Source organism: Peromyscus eremicus, chromosome 2 (assembly GCF_949786415.1).
Source record: "Peromyscus eremicus chromosome 2, PerEre_H2_v1, whole genome shotgun sequence".
Taxonomy (NCBI): Eukaryota; Metazoa; Chordata; class Mammalia; order Rodentia; family Cricetidae; genus Peromyscus; species Peromyscus eremicus.
Window position 1 is genome coordinate 159645916 of NC_081417.1, and position 13143 is coordinate 159659058.

General features: G+C 46.4%; 1 protein-coding gene across 2 annotated transcripts in view; it reads right to left on the minus strand.

Moving 5' to 3' along the window:
- Positions 1 to 1282: 1282 nt before the first annotated feature.
- The window catches only part of Per3 (period circadian regulator 3), a 51279-nt gene continuing 39418 nt past the window's right edge, over positions 1283 to 13143 (minus strand). For both annotated transcript variants that reach the window (XM_059255445.1, XM_059255444.1), the window contains 7 exons: positions 11236 to 11466; positions 9847 to 10535; positions 7364 to 7466; positions 6042 to 6222; positions 5172 to 5322; positions 1848 to 2915; positions 1283 to 1748 (listed from right to left, as the gene is read on the minus strand). In XM_059255445.1, the coding sequence (XP_059111428.1) occupies positions 2832 to 2915; positions 5172 to 5322; positions 6042 to 6222; positions 7364 to 7466; positions 9847 to 10535; positions 11236 to 11466 (1439 nt within the window). In that variant the 3' untranslated portion in view covers positions 1283 to 1748; positions 1848 to 2831. The remainder of the gene's footprint in view (positions 1749 to 1847; positions 2916 to 5171; positions 5323 to 6041; positions 6223 to 7363; positions 7467 to 9846; positions 10536 to 11235; positions 11467 to 13143) is intronic.

Below are 13143 nucleotides of genomic sequence, written 5' to 3' on the forward strand. Positions count from 1 at the left end.
GTTTTCTCGTGAACTAGTATCGTCTACAAACCATCACCAGGTGTAGTGACTCGGGGTGATTATCATGACGGATCCCTGAGCTCATCACACCAGCTATGCGTCCTGCGAGGCCTCAGCAGCCTACCCTGCACAGTGAGAGTAACAGCCACCATGGGCTCTCAAGATGGGGAGATGAGATGATTTCTACAGAGCACTTACACTGGCCAGCCAGAGCAGACACTGTGTCTGCCTTCTGTTGTCATCAGAGGAAGGAACACATGACTGGAAAGGCATGAGACTTAAGGCCTTGCTGGCTCTGGCTCCATATTTTGATGTCTAGATTTTGCTGCTTTAAGTAACAATCAGACTGTAAAATACAAGCTCATCCTACAGAAGCTTCAGGAATTATTTGGATAATTTTACTAAACTGGCATAAATTAATAGCATTATTCACGTGTATACACATACAAACATCTAGGACCCAGGGAATTCTTCTCAGGGCTCAAATGAGGACTAACACACTGGAAAATGCCTTTCTTCTAGAGCAGGAATGGAGACACGCGGCAAAACCTGTTGTGAGAGGTGATGCTGAGCTCACACCGAGAACCTCAGGGGATCACAGGAAGTAGCTCTGGCTGACATCACACATGCTCAAGGCTTGCTTACACAATGAAGAGCATTCTCCACTTTTACGCATACATTGTTTATTGTTTTTACTCAAAAAAGATATCAATGAAAAGATTAATAACCATTAAGTACAAGCAAATTCACAATTAATTACAAACAAATTGCAATTTGATTAAAATTTACCACCTTACGAATTATAATGATATTTCATTTAATTCATTCACACAACATCTTGTTTCCTTAAATTTTGACCTGTGACCCAAGAAAATAAAGCTTTGGGGAAAGAGTTATGTAAACAATGAAGTCTACAATACATACTTTTGTTACCAATTCTATAGTCATGAATACAAAAGTTAGTAAGCTTGAACAACAGTTTCCACTGGGTCTGGCCCCCATGGGGGGCAGCAATCTCTGCTGGACCCGCCTGAGCAGCAGGGCTGCTGAGTGCACTAACGGCATCCCCAGTAGAGGGAGACTTGCTTAGGGGGCTTTACAGCCTGACTTACAGCACCAGTTTCAAATCAAGCCTGGATAATACATACCCCGTAAGATGTGACTAAGGCAGAGAAATAAGGAAACAAGTACCCAGAACCAACAGGAAAGGGCCCATCTCACCAGAGCACATCAGGTCTGATGTATGTGTCCATGCAGAATGATCCCAGTAGCTCCATGACCCACGCAGGCCTCTGACATCATATAACTCCCAGGATGGAGCAGACTATGAGAAGTCTCTATTCACACAGCAGGAACATTTATGTGGAAGTGCATAATACCAGAAAATGCTAAGCATCTCATAGGCAGCATTTGAGACTGTTTCTGACACCTTCCAATCAGCCTGCCAGCCAGAAAAACCATTCTTTTAGAGAAGTCTAAGCCACAGAGCTGGAGCACGGGGCCAGCAGTCGTCACTACCTTCTCCTAACCACAATGACAGTACATTTATCAACAGCTATGACCGGTCAGAGAAAAGTGTTTTCCTAAAACCAAACAAAGCAACAGGAAAAACACTCTGTTAGCCTGCTGTAAGTAACACGCATGAGGCCACTGCAGACTTCCTTCCCTGCTGTGCCTTCCCGGGCTCTGCATGCTGTGGATCCCACAGTCATCTGAAGCTGAGTCTCAGGCGTCTCTAATCCAGAGCACTGGGTAGGGAGTGGACAAACGGACAGACAGAACTTCAGTCCCAGAAGGCTGAGATCCCTGAAGGGCAGTTTCTCACTCCGCAGGTCCCAAACACTTACCCTGTTCCAGGGCAAACAAAAGGCAGTGCCAATCCGGCCTCTTGTCCACATGAAGACCTCTTTGTGTAGATTCGGCAAAGAGAAAAAGTTAACTGTCAGGCTGAGCATTTAAGCACATACATCTCCAGAGTAACAATAACATAATTTAAAAAACTTTTCACATTTATTTTATAACAAAAAAAAAAAAAACTGTAAAAAAATACTATGGCTGAGTAAGCGGCTCTTTTAGCATGCAAGGCTTAACTTGAATTCTCCAGAGTAAGCCCTGTTCAAGCAGACAGATCTTACGGAAGGAGTTTCTGTGAGAGGCCGACATCAACAGGAAGTGCATGGACAAGAACGGGGTCAAACAACCAATCCATGATTCCCACATTTACTAGAGAAGGACGCACTCTAATATTTTGTGAGAAAGGTGGAATGTCTTATCATAATCAGGAAGGGAAGCACCATGCTGTACAAAGCCTAGATCAATGTGTTAAATCCATGGAAAACATCATGTGAACTACACAACCTGTGGACAGTCAAGTATTCTAACGGGAAACTGACTTCGCAACAACAACAGAACAAAGAAAGCTAAGGCTGGGGACTCACTCTACCTGTAACCTACTCAGAGGGACTTCTGGAATCAAGTTGTATCGGACACATACCTCTTCAGAGGCAGTCTGCTGTCTTCAGAAGACAGCTAAGCTAGAGAAGGCTTCCCATTGGCGGTTTTACTATCAGGAACAAGAGCCTATGCAAACGCCTGCTTTGGGAAAATATCATCCATTAAAGACCAGGAAGGGAGGGCTGGGGATCCAGGACAGCCGTAGAGAGCGTCAGACTAGAGTGAGCAAAGCCTTGGGCTTGATCCCAGTGCTACCCAACGTGAAACATCTTAATGTTGATGACTGTCGTTTAAGAGTTAAGAGTTTAGTTAAGTCACACAGACATCTCCATGCCCCACATGACCTGGAAACGTGTGACAGACATCTTCACAGGTGCTCAACTGGTGTCTTCAGCTGGGTGCTGTTCATGGGCCTCTGCAGTGCCACCAACTGAACCTCTGTCTTCACCGGCGACACAACTCTCCAAAAGAGAACAAAGGCAAGTGTGTTAAGTGATGTTAATGTCATCTAAAGAAGACGCACTGGTTGGCTTTGTCGGCCTGACACAGACCTAGACACATCTGGGAAGAGGAATCTCAACTGAGAAAAGGCCTCCACCAAACTGGCCTGTAGGCAAGTCTGTGGGGCACTTTCTTGATTACTGATTGATGGGGCAGGGCCCAGCTCACTGTGGGCGGTGCCACCCCTGGCTGGTAGTACTGGGTGCTGTAAGAAAGCAGACTGAGCAAGCCATGGGGAAGCTACCCAGTAAAGAGTGTTCCTCCATGGCCTCTGCATCAGCTCCTGTCTTGAGTTCCTGCCCTGACTTCCCTGTAGACTGTATCATCTGTGAGGTGAGTAAGTCCTTTCTTCCCTGAGTTGTTTGGTTATGGTGCTTCTGTCACAATAGAAACCTAACTAAAAGAGAGGCCAGGGAAAAGAGTTACAGGAAGAAGTAAGAGGACACCTACAAAGAAACCAACAACAAGTTCTGCACCCCAAAAAGACAAAACAGATAAACAACAAGAACAACATCAAAACCTCCCTGGAGGACTTCAAAGGGAAATCTGGGGAAAGTGAGAACTGAGATCTTGAAGATAACGGACAGTCATCACGAAGGAAAAGCAGACAGCGTGAGCAGCATTTAAAGCTTCTGTGGTCCGAGAGGACTACACAGCCACAGAGGAAGCAAAGGGAGGGAAAGGAAGGAAGAGGGCGTACTGGAAAACAAAGCTGAAAATCTTCCGGATTCAGTAAAGACATGATACAGCATCCAACAATCTCAGTGGCCTCCAAGGGGATCAGCTCAGAGGCACACACCCAGACACATAACCAAACAGTCAAACCAAGCAGGAGAGGATGCACCACACACATGGGATTCTTAGCAAGATGGTCAGCAGATGCCTCAGCAGAAACCCTGGAGGCCCAAAGGCAGCAGCTGATACAGCCAAACAAGGCTGGGGAAGGGGGCATGATCTCACCATATCTGCATTAGAAGAAATGCTGAAGGTGTGTGTGTATGTGTGTGTGTGTGTGTGTGTGTGTGTGTGTGTGTGTATGTGTGTAGAGATGGCTCGGTGGTTAAGAGGAGCTGGTTAGATCCCAGCACACACAGGTCAGCTCGGTGGTTAAGAGGAGCTGGTTAGATCCCAGCACACACAGGTCAGCTCACAACCACCCCTAACTTCTGTTCTAGAGGATCTGGTGCCCTCTTCCTTCCTCTGAGGGACCAGGAATGCATGTGAGTGCACAGACATATGCAGGTGAACATCCACACACAAAAAATAAAACACTTGAAAAAAAAAAGAAAGGATCTGACAAAGGAAAGTCTGCAGACTGATTCAGAAGGATGGTAGTTCAAAGCCATATGGTATCGCAACCCTGGCTTGCTAGTCCGTTACATAGTAAGAGATTAATGCGTAAGATTGACCGGAGTTTGTGTTTCTGGGCTCTTGGTGCACCAACAATGGAAAGGAAACGGTTATGGAGCTCTAGAGGAGCAGAGCTCCTGCAAGGGGGGGGGGGGGATAACTTCCTTCAGTGTGGGCCTTTCTTATACTCAGAATTTAAACTTCCAAATGGGAATGAGTAGTTGAACCATGTCTCTCTGACCATCCTGAACATTCCGACTGGTGGAAGAGAACTATTTCGTCATGGTTGTGGAATGCTGTCTGATAAACATAAAGAGAGAACTCTGACTACTCACAAGAGTGAACGGTCTCTTTAGGATGGGACTGGTTGATACTCCCCACAGAAAACGGGGGTAGGGAGAGTCATGAGACCCTCACTTTAGACTCCAGCCTCTGCTCCCAGTTCTTTGTAATTTCACCTCAGGTGTCCTGTGCTCCCAGGAGGTGATGGGAGTCTACAGTGTGCAGAAGGCACTGACGGGTGGGTGTGGAGGAGTCCTCCTGTGGAGCTATGCTATCAAGTTACCATTCATACTGGGATGAGATGGTTTTGGTGATGTGGCCGTTCTGGGGTCACCCATGCGCTGTATCTAAGCTAATCAACTCACTGGTTTCCAAGTCGGCTTTTCCTTCAACAGTACTATGGTGAATAGATGTTTGTTTATGCCTCTCTAAGGAACTTTACTGACAGTGTTAAAAACCTAGTACACATTGCACTAATTATCTCACACGTACACCCTGTGCTGTTCAAACACAGACACTGTGAAGGTGAAGAGCACCTGTCACCTGGCACACAACAGTCGCTGTCTGAGCGATTACGAGCTTACTTGGAGGCGCCTTTCTTGAGGGGCAGTGTGGCTGTGGATCCAGGACGGCACCCTGGCCAGCTCCTCCTTCTGTGCAGAGGAGAACTGGGGCTGCCGCTGCTCCATGCTGTTGAGCTTTTCCAGGTCTTCTCTCAGCACCTCTTCTCTTCCCCTAAACACAGCAAAGGCCTCTGAGAACAGTCTCCTCTCCCAGTGGGAGGCACTTTTCTGTTGACTTGTGACAGAACCGAATCAGCGGCCACACTGACACAGTAGACCTCTGCTTCTCGGTGGGAGACAAAGTGTGACGTTTAAATGAAGCATTTCCTTCAGCCCTCCTCTGCCAGGGGCAGAGGGAACTCCTGGACCACATGCCCCTGGAAGCACAGCTCATGTGCTCTTGTCTCTGTGGTTTTGGTGAACAGCGTGTTTGTTCTGCAGGGATCTGCGCATGTGCAGCTGCAGGCTTTCCTTCAAGAACCATCTGTTGCTTGAATTTAAATGAACAATACATTTGTAAACACACTTTTCCTATGACTGTATAAAACACTAAAAATCACTTTATACTGAAAAATCACATTACAAACAAACAAACAAACAAACAAACGCCAGTGGGATGCTCAGAAGGAAGGGGCACGCTGGCCCGTCTGATGACCGGTGCTGCCTCTGATGCACACACCACAGTCGTGAGAGTGCTCCCCTCTCACCAGGTCTAACGGCCTGCATCTGATTCCCGGGACATACATGGTAGACAGAGGTCAGGCTTCCACGTGTGCCACGGCACATCACACATGGACACAACAACATAAACAGACTGTAACAGAAATTGGTTTGAACGACAGAAACCACTCCTCCGAGCACACAGGAGCGTTCTCAGAAGTGCTTCCGTACCTCTCGGGCACCTGGTATGTCATGAGAACACTCTCTGGCGTCTCTTCTATCATTCTCCAGATGGATTCTTCAGCCACCCCGGGAAAGGCTTCATTTCTCCGTCTGTCCTGGGACCTCTGTCCATTTTCAGAAATTTCAGAATAGTCGCTGCTACTCAAGTACATACTGCCGTTACTGCTTCCTATCAAAGATCAGCAAAACACCTGTCAGAAGTTTACTTGCCAAAGAGTTCAAACTCTGGCAACCATCTGCCATCCCAGCAGTGACAGTTTCTAAAGACATTAACCAGACCCTTACCAAATGGCTCATAGCATTACGACCATAGGCCCAGACCAGAAACAGCCCAACAACCATCCACACAATGTAATCCTCTTGAGCAACAGGAAGGAACAGACGACCAATACACATAACGAGGATGAATCTCAACAGCATTATTCTTTTGACACCCAAAGCCCTCACACTGTCTTACTTGGGATGTGAAGCTACAGAAGCTGGAGTGGCAGGAAGCACACCATCGGCATGCCAGGACCGAGGACGAGCACAGTGGTCAACTGTCAGTGTGAATACGAAACACCCCCACAGGCACACGTCTGAGCACTTGGTCTCAGGCTTGTGGCACTGTTCTGGAAGTGGTGCAACCTTTGGGGCACGGTACATGAGGTGAGTCACTGGGTGGGTGTGCAGGATTCTGAAGGTTGTAACTCAGCCCCACTCCAGGTCTGAACTCTGTTTCCTGTCTGCTGTGCCAAGGTCTCGCCTCCATTCCTTCCTCGCCACGATGCACTGGACCCTCTGGACCAAGAGCCTAGACAAATCCTCCCTCCTCTAAGTTGCTTCGTCAGACATTCTGTCACAGCAATGAGGGAAGCAACACAGACAGGAGTGGCTGCAGAAGAACTTTCTAGAGCAACAGGAACACTCTGAGTGGTGACTATAACAGCTATACCAGGAATATTACATACACACACACACACACACACACACACGCACACGCACGCACACACATGCACACGCACGCACACACATACACACACGCACACACACAGAGGAACATTCTGAGTGGTGACTGTAACAGCTATACCAGGAATACTAAATATATATATATATACACACATGCGCACACACACAGAGGAACATTCTGAGTGGTGACTGTAACAGTTATAGCAATGCCAATTTTGTCAAATATAAGCACGCCCCCAAGAAAGCCTATAAAAAGAAGGGAAAAAAACCCCAAACTTTCCTCATTCATTGGTGTCCAAGTTAGAAGGCCTTGGACACAGTGATCTGGTAATAATGTGAAAGCTGTTTTTCCTGGTCACTACCTGAGGCAGCTGTAGACAGAGACTCCTGATGCACTGATGCCATGGCCAGTTCCCCGGTGGCACAGTGACTGCTCCTTCTGCCACCGTCACCTGTATCACAGTGCTGGAAGGGAGGACACAAAGGCACTTTAACACCCCGAGAACTGGTTAGCAGCAGAACTCCAACTTTACATATTGAATAGAATGAGACTCTTAAGCCTGACCAAGAATGTGGTTAAAATTTCTTTGGTACTCCTGCATTCCAAACACTGGCTGCATGCCAGGTACCATACAAGTGTGGGCTTTCGTTAGTTTCTGTCATCTGGCAAGCATGCTTGGACATTTTATATGTTCTAAGCACAGTGTGTCAAACTCCAGGAGAAAACAAAGTCCCAGTCTTCTGAAAAGAAAGATGCACTGGGGAAGCAGCACATAAATACTGCATCATCCAATCTCGGCATAAGTTACGAGGCTGCCATCTTCCTACCTTTTTCATAAACAAAGGCAAGCTGAGTCAAATGCCCCACTGAAGCTAGCCCATCTAACCGGTGACAGAGCTCCGATGTGAAAGTCTTACATTTGTTTGATTAGGTCAGCAAGCTGGCTCAGTGGGTAAAAGTACCCTACGGCCAAGCTCGATGACCTGAGTGTGATCCTAAGACCCACATGGTGTAAGGAAAGAACCAATTCCCGAGTTGTCCTTTGACCTCCACATACACACTGCGGCAATTAGTACCCACCCCACCCCTCACCAAAATAAATACACTTAAGTTAAAAATATGTATTATGTGTTGTGTACAGGTGTACAAGTGTCTGCAGAGGCCAGAGAAGGACTTGGGATCCTTGGGAGCTGGAGTTCCAGGAGCTTGCTAGACAGCTAATGTGTGTCGGGCTCTGCAGGGCCCTCATGATGCACAGCAGGCACTCTTAGCCCCTGAAACATTATCCAGCTGCTGGGCTGCTGTCTTACTTCCTAGCCCCCAAGCTTTGGTCATTCAGGCTATCAAGTGAGTGAAGGGGTTGGGGAGACATCTCAGAGAGCCCCTGATGTTCTTACAGAGGACCCGGGTTCAGTTCCCAGCACCCACACGGCTGCTCACAACTGTCTGTAAACTCCAGCTCCAGGGGATCCAGCTGCCTCTTCTGGCTTCTAAGGGCATTGCATGCACCTGGTACATATAACATGCATGCTGACAAAATACTCAACTACATAAAATAAAACACTTTGATTCTACACCTCAATTCAGGAAGGACAGATTCTGAAGATTAGTCTGGTAAATAAATCTGGAAATGCCTTTTTAAGTAGAGTTTGTCAAGTTAAAGGAAATTTACCTAAAAATTTTTCCATTTTGACAATGATATGTGTAAAAATGGCAGGATAAGCTGCCCACTTTCTGATGATGCCAAACAGTGACTCCAACTCATCTGTGTAAACACAGAAAAGCAGGAATTCTACATCTCTAAAGAGGAGGCATCATATTTTAAGAGCCAGAGGGACAGGATGTCTACTGTGAGACCATGCCTCCTAAAAATGTCAGGGAAGCTATGCCCATAAATTCTCAACAATATGGCTGCCTACACAAGACCTGAACAAGGACACCACCAATAGACATGTCAACATGGAAAGAGGAAAAAACCACGGGGCCCCAACCCTAGACAAAGAGCATAAGGAACTAGCTATGCCAAGAATGGGAGAAAACAGTCTTCCCCAGGATTACCCAATACCAACTAGTAAGCCCTGAAATCATATACATAAAAGTAACACTACATAGACTGAGCATACTGAATTTACATATTTAGAATACACATCTTTTGTATGTCTATATTTAGGGGTACACACACACCCCTATTAACAACAATAAAAAAACAAAATGGCCGTAACTTTGAGGAGAGTAAGGGGGATCCATGGGAGGACCTGAAGGAGGAAAAGGAAAGGGAAGAATGATATATTTTAACTAAAAAATTTAAAAGTATGAATTCTAAATTCATATCCTGCCATATGGCTTATTTCCCTTACTAGACCACAACTCCAGCTATAATTTATAATATAACTTATAGGGAATGAACACATTAAGTTTAATTCCTGGATACCAAATTTTGAAAGGTAGAGGAAACCCAGAATTTGTGAAACCCGTCCCCAAGCATCAAGAACAGACTCCGTTTCTGTTCCACAAGTGGCCAGGGATGCACTCACTCTCCCTTGCACAAAGCACGGCTCAGTCTTAATCGCAGCTGTGAGGCGGGCCGCCTACTAGTGACCAGGCGGTCGGTGCTGAGCCTTTTTTTTTCTTTTTCCAAGACAGGGTTTCTCTAACAGTCCTGGCTGTCCTGGAACTCACTCTGTAGACCAGGCTGGCCTTGAACTCACAGAGATCCGCCTGCTTCTGCTCCCTGAGGTCTGGGATTAAAGGCGTGCGCCACCACCGCCTGGCAGTGCTGAGCCTCTGACTTGGTAAGAGGACCCAGATTTCCTCACTCACTCAGGTACTAGCAGCAATACTTACACACTCAGCCTCTGGGCCAACACCTCTTCTCACTGGATCTGGAGATTCAGACGGTGCAGGCATTTCTTCCTGGAGTAAATTTAACTGTAACGGCGAACTGCTCCTTGAACTAATGAATGGATGCTCTGCACCATGTGTCTCCCAGGTCTCCTCCGTTCTCCTTTGGCTATGGTCTGAAGAAGCTGGTTCCAGGTTTGGAGCCGTTGCTGGCACTAAGGGTGTCATTTCAGAAGAACCTTCGGCCCCCAGGAGTGGGTTTGGGGAGAACGATGCTGACCACAGAGGAAAGATGGGGGAGTTGTGCAGGAAAATGGTCATGAATGTATCCAAGTAAGCAGAAGGGAGAGCTGAAACAGACTGCTGGCCAGCGGACAGAGGTGGACATTCAGCTGCAGCTCCCCAGCCTGCAGAGGCCCCTACTCCCAGAGAGGCCACATCTTGGAGGGGAAGAGATGAAAGGAGATAAGGGGCCTGGCCGGGAGCTACCAGGGCTGACGGGAGAGCTAGGCTTGCAGCATGAGGAGAGGGGACAACAGAAGGGACCCAGGGCTGTACATCCGGAAGGAGTCCTCTGACAGGGGAACAGAAGTCAGCGCTGGGGCTGCTGGGGTCCAAAGGCAATGGCAACTTCCTCCGTTTGTGCTTCTGTCTCTCACTTCCAGCACATCTGGCCTGCTTAGAAGGAGAGCCTGATGAAGCGATAAAGACAGAGGCATATTACAGAAAAGTAACAACCAAGAGAAAGTCACTGCCGGTGACTTTAAATACTTTCTAATGAATTAAATATTAGTCAATAGTAACTGCTCTAAAAAAAGCAAAGAGTTGTTCTAATTCAACAAAAATTCTAGGTAAAAATCTGTGCACTAAAGTAAGTCACTTCTAACACCTTATAGGCTTCTTGTAAAAATTGTCCTCAGGCCCAGACTCTAGTAAGGTCCAGGTAAACTGTGAGATAAGTGACTGCCACATCTCAGTCTTTTGGGACCAACCCCCATTCTTCACCCTTCTCCCCACCTTCTTCACCGTTCTCCCTCGTAGAGCTGGCCCTGCATAGCCACAGGTGCCTTACCTGCAGCTCTGGCCAACCAAGGACTGAAAATATTCAGAAAGAAAAGGCCATGTACAGACTTCCCCATTACCCCTTCAATTATAACAATATACACTGTGTTAAGCATTGAATAAAAGGTCAGCTAAAGGACATGGGAGGCATGAGTACATCATGCACAAATATTATGCCCTTTGATATGAAGGCCTTGAGTGTCTGTGGATTTGGGTGCCAGTGTGTCAGGTAGTCCTTCCCGGAAGCAATCTTCCACTGACACAGAGGACAGTTGTATATGATTTATAATAATCCAAAGAGGAAAGGGATACGTTCTGAAATGTAACCACCTTGAACCCAGGAGTATGGAGCATTGTTTCTGCCTTCTGGCTGAAGATAGCAGCTGTAGGGTGAGGTCAGGATCTTTTCCCGGAAGCTGTCAACATAGTTCTGTTCTTCCTTCTGCGTGTGTGCAGAGAGGACAGCTGCTGTGAGCCCCACATGCTTAAATTCTTCTGCAGTCAGGGGAGACGGCTGTGTTCTCAGGGTCCAGGGCTTACACGCTAAGGCAACACCCTCTGCTGAGATCACAGAAAACAGATTTAATAATTAATGGCAATTATTTATTTTTTATTTTGTAACTGCCTTTCAATAAATTTCTACAAATGTAATTGTTAGAATATAAAACCATCAGTAGAGTACAAAAATTCTTCTCATCTTTCTTTATACTTTTCATGTATATGCACTTTATGATTATAATACTATACAGACATTTATTTAGATCTTGCTATTATAAACATTTTCCATGTCCTTACATTTTTAGATTTTTGGTCAAAATTATTAATTTAGAAATAGAGTTTGGAACTTACTAGGCAACCTACCTGTCCTGAATTCGTGATCCTCCTGTGCCAGTCTCCTGAGCACTGGGATTACAAGTACATTTAGCCCTTGAATTTTTTTTTACTTGTTTCTTGGAGACAAAGTCTCTCTATGTAGGCTGCCCTGGAACTTTCTATACAAACCAGGTTGTCCTTGAACTCACAGAGAACCACCTGCCTCTGCTTCTCAAGTGCCGGTATTAAAGGCGTGCACCACCATCCCTAGCTCAACTGGTTATTTAAATGGGTAACATATTCACAATTCAAACATCAAGTTTTAAAAATCAGTTTTGTAAATCTTCCCTGTCCTTTCCACTGTCTACCCAGTTCTTTTTCCATTCTCCCACAGAAAACCATTCATCTCCTCCACCCTTCTACTTTCTTTATGCACAGATAGACAAGCATGAACACAGAGGCTCATCTGCCCACTGACTTTTCTCCACAAACACTACAATTCACCCCACTTCCCACTCCACAGGGAGTTTAACAGTACACGGCCATCTCATACACTTTACATGCAGGAGAGCATCCATCCACTTCATTCACATGTACACCTGCATGCACCTGTACACGGATTTTTCCCATGTACACTTGGGTGTACCTGTACACGGATTCTTCACATGTACTCCTGCATGCACCTGTACACGGATTCTGAGCTGTTTATAAGAAGTGACTACTTTCAGGAAGAGATCATGGTGGGTGCTATGGTGGGTCTCCCAAGACCCTTTCTACCTTCTCAAGGCTACGCAGTACTGTGGTAGCCAGGTTAGTTCTAGCCCATGCTACTTCCAAAAGCTCTGACCTGTTTTGAATCAACTTATCTGCTATGGCCAGCAGAGTAGCATGACTTTCTTGCCTTAAACAATGAACACAATGAAGTAAAAGGTTTCAGGGCCCTGAGCCTCAGATGGAGTCTAATTAACTCCCTCAGGGGTGGGGTTAGAGCTTCTGGAGAAGCGCAGAGAAGTCTGCATAGAGAGGATGGAGAGACAGACAGACAGACAGTCCCCAGAGCACTCAGGGGAGGGTTGGCCTTGAGTTCTAGGGAATGACAGCTCAAGCTTAAAGAACATGCTTCTTTCATTAGCCAGATCAGAAAACCTCATTCTGGGCCAGCAAGATGGCTCAGTAGGTAGAGGTGTTGTCACCAAGCTGGGGACTTGAATTTGATCCCAGGAATCCACGCAAAAGGAAAGAACTGACCCCTAAGAGTCGTCCTCCGACTTGCACACACATAAATTATACAGGAGCATGCACACATGCACATATACACATTTTAAAAAGAAAAAAGAAAGTCTTGGCTTTCTGTGGTATGGACGATTGGTAGCAGGGGCGATCGGGCCTGGAGTGTGCAGAGCCAGTCCTGGCTTGACAGACTTT